Source organism: Malaclemys terrapin, chromosome 5 (genome assembly GCF_027887155.1).
Source record: "Malaclemys terrapin pileata isolate rMalTer1 chromosome 5, rMalTer1.hap1, whole genome shotgun sequence".
NCBI classification, from domain to species: domain Eukaryota; kingdom Metazoa; phylum Chordata; order Testudines; family Emydidae; genus Malaclemys; species Malaclemys terrapin.
Genome location: NC_071509.1, coordinates 23,930,803 through 23,943,715, shown reverse-complemented (window position 1 = coordinate 23,943,715; position 12,913 = coordinate 23,930,803). Strand labels below are relative to the sequence as shown.

General features: G+C 45.6%; 1 protein-coding gene across 2 annotated transcripts in view; it reads left to right on the top strand.

The window, feature by feature from the left end:
- SORCS2 (sortilin related VPS10 domain containing receptor 2) overlaps positions 1-12,913 on the top strand; it is an 818,166-nt gene that overhangs the window by 706,074 nt on the left and 99,179 nt on the right. For both annotated transcript variants that reach the window (XM_054030250.1, XM_054030251.1), the window contains exon 9: positions 10,268-10,447. In XM_054030250.1, coding sequence (XP_053886225.1) covers positions 10,268-10,447 — 180 coding nt within the window. The remainder of the gene's footprint in view (positions 1-10,267; positions 10,448-12,913) is intronic.

Below are 12,913 nucleotides of genomic sequence, written 5' to 3'. Positions count from 1 at the left end.
CCCTGAAGCGCAAGGACACCTGGATGCGAGCAGTCCTGACTGTCCAGAAGCGAGTGGCCATAGCCCTCTGGAAGCTTGCAACTCCAGACAGCTACCAGTCAGTTGCGAATCAATTTGGAGTGGGCAAATCTACCGTGGGGGTTGCTGTGATGCAAGTAGCCAATGCAGTCATTGAGCTACTGCTCTCAAAGGTAGTGACCCTGGGAAATGTGCAGGTGATCATAGATGGCTTCGCTGCGATGGGATTCCCAAACTGCGGTGGGGCTATAGATGGAACTCACATCCCTATCCTGGGACCGGACCACCAGGCCAGCCAGTACATTAACCGAAAGGGCTACTTTTCAATGGTGCTGCAAGCACTGGTGGACCATAGGGGACGTTTTACCAACACCAACGTCGGATGGCCGGGCAAGGTTCATGACACTCGCGTTTTCAGGAACTCTGGTCTGTTTAAATGGCTGCAGGAAGGTATTTACTTCCTGGACCACAAAATAACTGTTGGGGATGTGGAGAGGCCTATAGTGATCCTTGGGGACCCAGCCTACCCGCTAATGCCCTGGCTCATGAAGCCCTATACAGGCGCCCTGGACAGTGAAAAAGAACTCTTCAACTACCAGCTGAGCAATCATGGGGAGCAGGTGTAGTGATGGAAAGGACGCTTCTAAACTCGAGGAATGACAGGCTCCTGCTCCTAGAGCGGTCCACAGCGGTGGACTGGTTGTTTCAACGGCGCCTACCACTCCTCCTTTTTGGGACTCTGTGTGTGGGGATGTAGGGGGCCAGGGTGGCTGCCCTCCGAACCTGAGGGTAAAGGGCCTTTCCCTCAGCCTGAGTGGGCGGGGCCAGCCCAAGCTTGCTCCACCCCCCGGAAGGGGAGGGGTGGAACAGGAAGTATAAAGGGCGGGGCCCTTAGCTCAGTTAGGGCAGCACCAGGGAGGGAGGCAGACACAGACTGTGGGCTGCTCCCTTCAGAGCCTGCTGCCACACCAGGGGAGGCCCTGGACCCATGGAAACCTCACCTGGAGGACGGACTGGGGCTGCCAGGACTGCCCGCTGCCGAGTACCCAGAGGAACTGGAGGAGTCGGAGGGGGAGCGGGAGCTGCCAGCAGCCGAGTACCCAGAAGAGCTGGAGGAGCCTGAGCCTGAGGGGGAGCCGGAGCTGCCAGCAGCGGACTACCCCGACACACTCACGGGACCAGAGGGATTCGGGCGAGCAATCGGGTAGGAAGTAGCCCAGGGACAGAGCTGCACAGTGGTGAGTCTATGTAGCGGGACGACCCCGCTGACCCAGTGGTGGGACCCCCGTTCTGCCACTGTCAGGGCCCTGGGCTGGAGCGCAGTGGTGTAGGGTGGGCCTGCGCTCCCCTACCCGGCAGAGCCACGCCGGGACCTTAGCCGGCGCTCCCCTGCCTGAGGGGCGCGCTACTGACCTTTGCCGGCGCTCCCCTGCCTGAGGGGCGCGCTACTGACCTTTGCCGGCGCTCCCCTGCCTGAGGGGCGCGCTACTGACCTTTGCCGGCGCTCCCCTGCCTGAGGGGCGCGCTACTGACCTTTGCCGGCGCTCCCCTGCCTGAGGGGCGCGCTACTGACCTTTGCCGGCGCTCCCCTGCCTGAGGGGCGCGCTACTGACCTTAGCTGGCGCTCCCCTGCCTGAGGGGCGCGCTACTGACCTTTGCCGGCGCTCCCCTGCCTGAGGGGCGCGCTACTGACTCTGGCTGGCGGCCGCCCCGCCGCTAATTCCCCGCTGACGGAGGCGTGACCCAGGCCGGCCAGTGATCTCATAGCTCCCCACCGCCCCCTAGCGGGTAGGTGGGCCAACGCTGATCACAGGGGACTATGTGACTTTGTGGCGGGGGAGGGTGGTTACAGATCCCCTGCTGCGTGGCTCTGTCATCGAGGCTAAGGACCGCTGCATAAGATCTGTAACCGCCCGCCCCCGCCACAAACTCATATAGCTCCCCCACACAGAACCATGAAAACCACCTCCCAGACTGACCAGTGTGCCTAGTGACTGCAATGTGTGTGTGACCTTCTGTTGAACCTGCCCCCGTGTCTGTACCCTGGTAAAGGTGACTGTCCTCTCCAATTACCAACCCCCTTCTCCCCCTTCAAACACACTGTCCTCTACAAGAACATGACGGAAACAGTAATTAACAGAAACATATTTTTTATTAAGAACTACACAGTTAGGGGATGAAACTGGGACGGGAGCTTGGGTGAGGTGCATTTGGAGGGAAGGAAAGGATGTATCAAATCTTTGGGAATGAGAGCCTTCTGTTACTTGAGCAGTCTGCAGGGATGGAGTGACTGTTTTCACGGCCCCTGCCACCCCTCCTTCTTGGGACTTTGGCTGAGGGGGGGATGGGACTTTGTGGAGGGGGAGGGCGGTTAGCGATAGAATGCAGCGGGGCTCTGTCCTCCTGCCTCCGGTCCTGCAGAACATCTACAAGGCGCCGGAACGTGTCCATTTGCTTCCTCATTAGTCCAAGCAGCGTTTGAGTCGCCTGCTGGTCTTCCTGCCGCCACCTGTCCTCCCGTTCGCTGTGTGATCGCTGGTATTGTGACATGTTCTCCCTCCACTGGGTCTGCTGTGCCACCTCGGGAACAGACCATAAGTTCTGAGACCATCTCGTCCCGTGTCCTTTTCTTTCGCTGCCTGATCTGCGCCAGCCTCTGGGAGGGGGATGCCAGGGTAGCTCGGGAGACACTCGCAGCTGTGGGATGGGAAAAAGGGAGTGAATTCCTCAAAAAGATACATTTTTGGAAACAATGAATATAGTCTTTCTCTGTGGACAAGACCATGCACAGTACCTATCACATGTGCACTCAGTACAAGGTCAAATTTTCTGCCTTCACATTGAGTCTTGCTGTACAGATAACACAAGTGGGGCCGGACAATGGAATTCTGCTAGCGGACGGCTATGGTAAGCCGTAGGCTTTTGGCTGCTTAAAGCTTAATTTACAGCAGTGCCCTCCTTTCACATTCCAAGCAATGCTCCTAGCGTTGGCCAGTTCCTGCTGCTGGCAATCCGCCCAGCATGAACTCTGCCCGTGTCCCACCCCCGTCGCGACTGTCCCCAGGAAAGATCCCTGCAGGCTGCCGGCGAACCGCTCAGCATGAACAGTTCGCCTCCCCGCCCCCACCCTGTGGCTGGGCTTGGGAAAGATGGCTGCACGCTGCTGGCGATCCGGTCGGCATGAACTCTGCCCCTGCCCCACCCCTGTTGCGGCTGTCCCCGGGAAAGATCCCTGCATGCTGCCGGCGAACCGCTCAGCATGAACGGTTCGCCTCCCCGCCCCCACCGCGTGGCTGTAAACTGCCGGTTACAGTTATTTAAAGGAACAGGCAATCAGTCCCCATACTAAAATTTCCCTAATTCAAAGCAGGTCACCATGAGTGATATCACTCTGATGAGGATTACGGTGACAGAGAAAGACCGCATGCTGCATGAATGCCAGCAAACACCAGGGCCATATGCAGCCATGCTTTGCCAGGCAATGATACCGGAGTACCTGCTGCTAGCCTGGCGCGGAAAAGTTTCCTACCATGGAGGAGGCAATAAGGCCGCTCTCCCCAGGAACCTGATGCAAAGGCTTTCACATTACCTCCAGGAGAGCTTTGTGGAGATGTCCCAGGAGGATTTCTACTCTATCCCCAGACATGTTAACAGACTTTTCCAGTAGCTGCACTGGCAAGGACTAAAAAGTTAAGCGCCTAGGGCAAACTAATCATTAAAAACCCATTACTAACATACCATGCCTATTCTATTCAAAATAAATGTTTAAAACACTTACCTACTGATCCTTTCCCTGATTCACGGTCCGGGTTACCGCCTTGGGAGGGTTGGTAGGGGATCTCCGTGAGGGTGATGAAGAGATCCTGGCTGTCGGGGAAATCAGCGTTGAAAGCACTGTCGACTGCCTCGTCCTCCTCATCTCCTTCCTCATCTTCCCCGTCCGCAAACATCTCCGAGGAAGCGGCCGTCGACAATACCCCATCGTCAGAGTCCATGGACAGTGGTGGGGTAGTGGTGGCGGCCGCACCTAGAATGGAATGCAGTGCCTTGTAGAAACGGCATGTCTGGGGCTGGGATCTGGAGCATCCGTTTGACTCTTTGGTCTTCTGGTACGCTTGTCTCAGCTCCTTGATTTTCACGCGGCACTGCGTTGCATCCCGGCTGTATCCTCTCTCCGTCATGGCTTTTGAGATCTTCTTGTAGATCTTCGCATCCGTCTTTTTGATCGCAACTCGAAAGCACGGACTCATCGCCCCACAAAGCGATCAGATCCAAGACTTCCCGATCAGTCCATGCTGGGGCCCTCTTTCTATTCTGTGATTGCATGGTCACCTAGGGTGACCAGATAGCAAGGATGAAAAATTGGGACAGGAGGTGGGGGGTAACTGGCACCTATATAAGCCAAAACCCCAAATATCAGGACTGTCCCTATAAAATCGGGACATCTGGTCACCCTATGGTCACCTCTGCTGGAGAGCTCTGCATGGCTGCCAGTGCTGCTGAGCTCGCCACGATGTCCAAACAGGAAATGAGATTCAAACTGGCCAAACAGGAAAAGGAATTCAAATTTTCCTGGGGCTTTTCCTGTGTGGCTGGTCAGAGCATCCGAGCTCAGACTGCTGTCCAGAGCGTCAACAGAGTGGTGCACTGTGGGATAGATCCCAGAGCTATTAGCGTCGAATTCTGTCCAAACTAACCCTAATTCGACATGGCCATGTCGAATTTAGCACTACTCCCCTCATCGGGGAGGAGTATAGAAATCAATTTAAAGAGACCTCTATATCAAAATAAATAGCTTGTTGTGTGGACAGGTGCAGGGTTAATTAGAGTTAACGCTGCTAAATTCGACATAACCTCCTAGTGTAGACCAGGCCTAACTGAAAGAAGTTACAGTGCTTGTGCTTAAAAGGTTCCTTTCATTTTGAAAGATATTGCTGTTTCCATTGGTATTCCCCATTATAAGTGTGTGGAACATCTGTCAAACCACTAGAATCTTTCAAAATGGAAGAAACTCTTCTTTTTTTTAAAGTGCAACTCATTGTTTACTCTCTGCATTTTACAGCACTTTATGGCCAGTTTTACTATGAGGAGCTAGGTTACACCCCAAATACCCTTAGAGCTGACCCCTGTGCAGTCCCATTGATTTCAGTGTGAACACAGGGAATATGAGGTTTCAAAATAAATAAATAAATGAATAAATAAATGGAGATATCCTATCTCCTAGAACTGGAAGGGACCTTGAAAGGTCATTGAGTCCAGTCTCCTGCCTTGATTAGCAGGACTAACTACTGATTTTGCCCCAGATCCCTAAGTGGCCCCCTCAAGGATTGAACTCACAATGCTCAAACCACTGAGCTATCCCTCCCCCCAATTACCTGATATTATGGTAGAGTCATGAATAGAGCTAAATTAATTTTTTGACCAAAACTTTTTATCACCAAAAAATTAAGATTCAGGTTGACTGAAACATTTTGTGAATTTGTATAGATTTTGCCAAATTGTTTTGGCGGGGAGGGGGGGCGCAGAAAAAAATCAAAATGTTTCCTTTTGACATTTTTGAAACAAAGCATTTAAATTTCTCTCTTCAAAATAACGTTTTGTTTCAAAATTTACTTCAGTTTTATTTTAAAAAATATAAAATTTATTTAAAAAAATCAAAACAAAATGTTTAGTGTCTGGTCAAACAAAATATTTCATTCTACACAAAATGATTTTTTTTACTTTAGGGTTCACTGAAAATTTAGATTTTTTTTTTTCAGTCAACCCAAAATATTTTTTCCAGTTTTTAGATCTGCTAAGTGAAGTGGAAAAATTGCACGGCTCTAGTCATGAGTGAGAAAGATGATGATGAAGGGGAGGGTATGACAGGATTATTTGGCAAAACATAGCGCACAAAAGAGGGGTCAGAGGAAACAAGGGTTGAGATGTAGACAGGGAGGCATGATGAAAGCCTTATAAGTGTGGAGAAGGAGCCTGAACTATATTACTATTATTTAGCGTGTACTCAGTGTTGTACAAAGCACATAGGGAGACATGGTCCCTGCCTCAGAGAGCTTACAACCTAAAAAAGTAAAATAAAGCAGAGGCAATGCAGTGAGGTGACCCGGATGATCTTTTCTGACATGGGTTACCTTTGGGGGAAGAAGTGAGCTTTGAGGAGCTATTTCAGGGAAGGAGAGGATGGCACTTGGCATAGTGAATGGGGCATTCCAGGCATGAGGTCACATGAAAGAAGGCATGAGGATGATCTCAGGAGAAGGAGCTGAATGGAGTGTGAGAAGGGATTGAATGATGGAACAAAGGTGTTGCAAGTACTGATGAGAGCAGGAGTGAAAATGATGTGCAAGATCGGAAGCCAGGGGATGACATGGTTGGAGGGAATGACATGGTTGGAGAAGCAAGCAGGGAAGATCATTTTCGCTGCAAGGAAGATCAGTTCTGCCACAGGGGGCCCAAATGTGCAACTCTATAATTTAAATATGGAAATGAAAGTACTAGCGGTCAAATGTTACATGAGCACAGCAAATGTGCTAGAATACACCAAAACCTGACTTCAGACAGTAGAAGGATTCCAGGTTCTTGAGGACTATTAGAGTCAGCTGAATGGCCATGAGCCAATGAAACCAAATAAATAATGTGCAGGTAGGAAGGTTAATGGCAAATTAAGAGAGCAGCATGGCTTTGAATAGCCTGCAGAAGGGAAGAATGAATGCATAGTTTACAGGATCTGCTGAGATCACAGTGTGACATAGTGTGGCTGCAGGCAATGAATTAGATATAGCAATAAAAATTGCCTTCTTTGGAACAAGATATTTTCTCTCACACACACTATCTTACCAGTTAAACTTTTCCCTACCAACAGGAAGTCCTGCCTAGCAACATTTGCCAAGGGCCCAGTCTTGCAAAGTGCTAAATGTCCCCTGTGAAGTGCTGAGCACCCATTGTAGTCAATTGGAACTGAGAGTGCTTAGCACCTTACAAAACTGAGCCGTAAGTCTGTTAAGCTTTTATCCTTGATGACCATTTCTCCAGCTTAGCTCTAATGGTGGAAGATGGTAATATGAGCAAGGAAAGGGAACAGGAGGGGGGATTGTTTGTAACTTTCTTTTAGCTTGCTTTGCACAACCCATGTACCATTCAGAAGTTTAAAAGATGTTTTAAAACCAGGTACGAAACTTGCATCTTTCCTTACTTCAGTTAATTTCCTCAGAGTTATATCAGCAACATTTGTCCAGATGATGTTCCTCAGGACTGTTGGAAGGCAGTATAACCAAGTAATGGGTTGTAAATGCTTGGGGAAATATATTGAAATAGATTATGGTGAAAAGATATCAGTAATCCTGAACCGAAAAATAAAAATCTGCAGTGTAAAACCTGAATGGAACAGACTATGCCTAGGGGTGAAAGGCAGATTTGGTTACCCTCTGTTAATACCAGCATTCTGATTCCTGCCAGACACATAAAAAGTAGCGACTGGCATCTTGAACAGGATGAGTGCACACTCCACTTTCTTACTATTGATAGTTGCAATTGGAAGAGAAGAGTTAGTGAAACATATTAATTAGTATAAACTCCTCCAGTCTGGCCTTCTTGCCTTCCAGCTCTCCCCTGCCGGTCTATCCAAAAATCATATGTTAAAGGGCTGGTCCACACTAACCCCCCACTTCGAACTAAGATACGCAACTTCAGCTACGTTATTCACGTAGCTGAAGTCGAACTATCTTAGTGAGAACTTACCGCGGGTCCACACGCGGCAGGCAGGCTCCCCCGTCGACTCCGCGTACTCCTCTCGCCAAGCAGGAGTACCAGCGTCGACGGCGAGCACTTCCGGGATCAATCCCAGAAGATCGATTGCTTACCGCCAGACCCGGAGGTAAGTATAGACGTACCCAAAGTCATCTTCTTCTCTCACTTCTCCAATCATGTTAACTCCTCCTGAACTTCCATTGACTTCCCATCTCCTAACACATAAAATTCAAATGCCTCATCTTCAGACACAAAATCGCATCTATTCTTGCATACACCTACTTCTCTGCTTTCACATACCTCTTCCCAATCCTCTTGCCTTTTCTCCTTAGTGTTGGATTCTTCTCTTATTTACATCCGTGCAAATCAGGAATAACTTCATGGATGTCAATATAGCTACATCAGGGTAAAACTGATGCAAGTGAGATGAGAATCAGATTAGCCACATCTCCCATTCTCAGCTTTGTTCCTCCTGTGTCTGGTCTCACAGCTTATCTGAAAATTGCTTTATCTTTTCTCCTTTAAATTCATGTGTAAACCCCACATCTCTAAGTAATCCCTCCTCCCACATTCTGATCAATAGTAGCACTCGGGCACCCTCTTTTGCACTCTTGACCTATGTTTCATCCTGCATTTGCTTTTCTCACTTTATTTAGATTCTAATCACTTGGGGAAAGGAACATGTCTTATCTGTGTTCTATAAAGCATTGTGTATGTTTATGACACATTATAAACATTTTACTATAATAATGCTCTTCAGACTTCTGCTGAAGGGCTGCTAAGAGCTATGATAACAATTTAAGGGTTTTTTAGAACTTTTCACTAATGGATACCCTTTCAAACTCTTTATTCCTATACTCTTTAGTAATTTATTTCTCCTCCCCCTCCATCCTTGTTAATTGGATTCGCAGCATAACTATTCTCAGGCTGTGTCAGGGAAGGCACATATGATGTTCGTCATGGGTTATAGTGAACTACCAGATGTTGCATACCCATCCTCTTGCTTATTTATGAATGGTGCTGGCAATTTAAGACAGTAGAGTTCCATTAATGGGATTCTAAAAAAAATAAAAATCTACTTCTGATTCAATACAAAGTTTTAATTGCAGGGCTTTGGAGAATGGCCTTGAGATCAACCATATGTGGGAGATTTTATCTACAACAGAGACCTTTCCCACAGGTTCATTTGTTTTGGCAGATGTATCAGTGACATTTTAAAAATAACCTGGAGTGATGAATTTGATTCAATGAGACATTGAGGTTAACTCCTTTTATATACAAAAATGTTTTTGTGTAGCTTTTCATTATATATACCTTCCAAAGAGGTGCTTGCTGTGCAGTGTAACCATTCCTATATATAGTCACCTCTTCTTCTGCACCTAGTCAACTCTTGTTACTTCTATGTAAAGAAATAGAAATGTAATAAAGGTGTTTGTTACATATTTACTCAGATCATTCCCTCCTGCCACCTATCTATTTTTGGAAGCGCTTCTCTGAATTCCTTCTAGTTTGTCAGTATTTCTCCATTAATAAGGTGACCAGAACTGAATACAATATGCCCGGTGTTATTGCAACCAAGTTCATAGAAAGGGGTAATAATCTCTCTCCCTTGATATGATGCTTCTATGTATGCAGCCCAAAATTGCATTGGCCTTTTTGCTGCCATATCCTATTGCAAACACAGGTCCAATTTTCTGTCCGCTATTACTGTCTATTTCAGCATTGCTACTTCCTGATTTCTTCCTCTGATTGAATAGTTGTGTATTGGACTATTTTCCCCAAGATGTATTAGCCTGCATTTTTCCCTGCAGAGAATGGAGAGAGGAAACAAGGAGTCCAGCAAAGAGGCTATTGCAATAAGCCAAGCATGAAATTATTGAGGAATGAATGCAGAATGTTGTTGTTATTATTTAATATTTATATTACAATGACACTCAGTGGCCCTGCTGCGCTCAGTGCTCTGCAAACACATAGAAAGACATGGTCTCTGCCACAAAGAGTTTGTTTCTTATTCTCTAGGTCCCTTTGTAATATATCTCTGTCCTAATTGGTGGTTGCCTCTCATCCTATTTTAGATCTTAAGGAGATTTCATGGACTTTTGTCTGTCTTGTGAGAGTAATTCACATTCTGTGTCCCCTCAGTCTTAGGCATCTCTGCTGCAAATGTGCATATTGGTGGAGGTTTTGTGGTTCAGAAACTTGTTGATTAGTCATTGGTTTAAGAACTCTAGCCCATTTCCAACAAGAAACAACAGCACCTCCTCCTGCATTAATAAGTGGTTTGGATTCCAAATTCTAGGTGAAAATTCTATATCCCATAATCTTTACTCAGATAGGATATAGTAGCTTTCCTAGTACCTAGGCTGAGAGAACTCATAGTCAGGGATCTTTCTCTGGCACTTGACCCTCATGACCAGTTTGTTTTCTGTCAGGTAGGCAAGATAGTATCTTTTTTTTAATTGCCCATTATGATTAATCTTGTATCTTATTTCTTTTTCTGCAGGATTTACAGATTATCAGTACAGATGAAAACCAAGTATTTGTGGCTGTTCAAGAATGGTACCAGACAGACACGTACAACCTGTACCAATCTGACCCACAGGGTGTATACTACTCCATTTTACTAGAGAATGTCAGGAGCACTAAGCAGCCAGAAGAGAATGTCCTGATAGATATTCTGGAGGTAGGGTGCTGTGCAAATATTAGAACTTTGTTGCCTTCTGTCTCTTCCATTGTCTCTCCTACTTTATGTTATCAGCAACTCTAATTATGAATGTAGTTAATTTGATAGTGATAACATTCTCCCCAGTTTTCTAGAGTAATGAGAAGGGAGTACTGTATTACTCTAATTCTCCCTCTCTCTCCTCTTCCTCCTAAAGTGTTGGTTGTTTTATAAATACACACTTTCTTAAGTCCAAGGATGTGCAGGAACAAGTTTAGTATTTTTCACTTTCTTAAAATATGGGGTCTGGTGTTATTTCAAGTACTGAAGAGTCAAGCAGTAAGATTCAGTTAGCACTAGTTTATTGTGAAAAGAGGAATATAAACAGCTATGAAACTGCCTTATGTAACCAAATTTAGCTTCTAGGCAATACAACAATACTCTTTTTGCCTTACATTTGTTTTACAGTTTGTCGGCATTTCAGATGCTAGCTGCTTTGTCTGAGAAGCCAATGAATGTAATTATCAGATACTGTGTAAGTCCATTCATTGAGTTTTGCTTACATCCTTTTTTTTTTTTTTAACCAGGAAGCCTTTTAGCCAATAGGGTCTCAGAAAATAGCAGTTGTATGAGCCTAGTACTGGGTCTTTACATGTTGACCTAGACAAATGAAGAGCCAACAACATTAGATTGAGTCAGACCACAAATCCTCTTGCTTTCTGTAGGCATTTTTTCCCTAGAGGCGCTGCTGTGAGAGGAGCCATCCTTGCAAATACTCAATTCTGTATTTTAAACCTGCAGCAATTGGCTAAAGAAAAAAAGGAAAAATAGAAGTTTAGGAAAAAATTGCCATCAGTTCTCTTGTTCAGAAAGATGATGATGACAACACTTGAATTTAATAGTCTGCTTCCTCTGCAGCTTTAAAAAATATTCTTACTAAATGCACCAGACTTCTTTGCAAAGGATTCACAATACTCCTTAGCCTGGCAGGTATGGTTAGGAAGGAGTTAAATGAATCTCTCTAGTATTGTAATTGGAGGGGGGAAATGACGGCATGCTCCAAATTTTCTAATCTCCTCCACCTTTATATAACTCCCTCTCTTTCAACAGACTGCAGTAAGACAAGGAGGTGTGACATAATTCCCACCCTCCCATTTCAAGCATTGATTACTGTAGGGGGGTTCTGCGGGGAACGGAGAGTATGGAAAAAGGCCACCTTCTTCCTCTTGTGTAATCAGAGTCCCATATGCTGATTTTAATGACAAAATATGTTTTTGCTGCTTTTTGCTCCTGTTAGCTAGGCAGAGCCAGCACAGCTAAGAGGAAAGAAGCTGGGTTCTCTTCTCCTCTGGCATCTTCTAGAGCATGGGTTCTCAATCGGAGGTCACAAAGAGGTGTTAAGGGGTCACAACCACTCTGCTGTTCCATTATTACTAAGGAACTGCCAGTATAGAAAAGGCTTAGGACTACTAGTCTTGAGTATTGTTTGCTAAAGTCCATTCAGTTTCACCTGTGCAAGCCCACTGAGGTTTAGGGAGTTGCAGAAGTGTCACTGAGGGCAATATCTGTCCTGTGGAACCTCTATTATTGGTGATGCACAAAAAGAAGAGATCCTAGATTATTTGCAAATTCCAGATTTAGTTTGTGGAGCTGGCTTTAAAAATTACTTATAACAGAGCATATTTAATAAGGAATGATTGAGAGACAGTAAACATGGAACCTTACAATGCCATTTTTATGTAGCCAATTTTCAGAGAAGAGCTGCACTGCACACGGACAAATTTCTCTGCCTACATGTAGAAAGTTTAAAACTTGCAGATCTTTTCTGCGATATGGTGAAATACAATTAGTGCTTCTTTTCTTTATTAGAATGTGATGAGCAAGTAATATTTACAAGGGTTCTTTTGTGTTGACTTATTTACACTGTACAAAGTAGTTAATAAAAATAAGGCTGCTACTGTGGTTAGGGATTGCAGGACGGCTGTTGGTTTTGTGGGGTTTTTTCTGACTTGGGATATCGTGCAGGGTGTCTCAATAGAAGTGTCTTGGGAAAAAATCTTCAACTCCAAACACAGACAACCCTCAATGGATTAAGAATTTCTCTTTCAACTAACATATAATTCTGCATTAAATTTGCAAGTTTGTCTTCCACTGGCCTCATTTCATCCTTTACACATGCATCTGCTTTATAGTCTTTTAGAGATTTTCACCTGTCTGCATTCATTTTCCTTTATATCCTTTATCTCTTTTGTACAGAACATCTTTTCTGCTTTTGTTGCATATGTGCGCAGAGACTAACCTCTAAAATATATGTTTAAAAGAAAGAAAGAAGCAGTGAGCAGTGATTCAAAGTTTTGAAATACTGTTCCAAGTGCTGTAAAAGTGAACCAGCCACAAGCTTGGCATAGAGATCATTGCAAAACAAGCATGTTGATATCATGTTTCATGAAGTGAGTGGAAGTACTCATGAATAAAGGTCACAGAAGT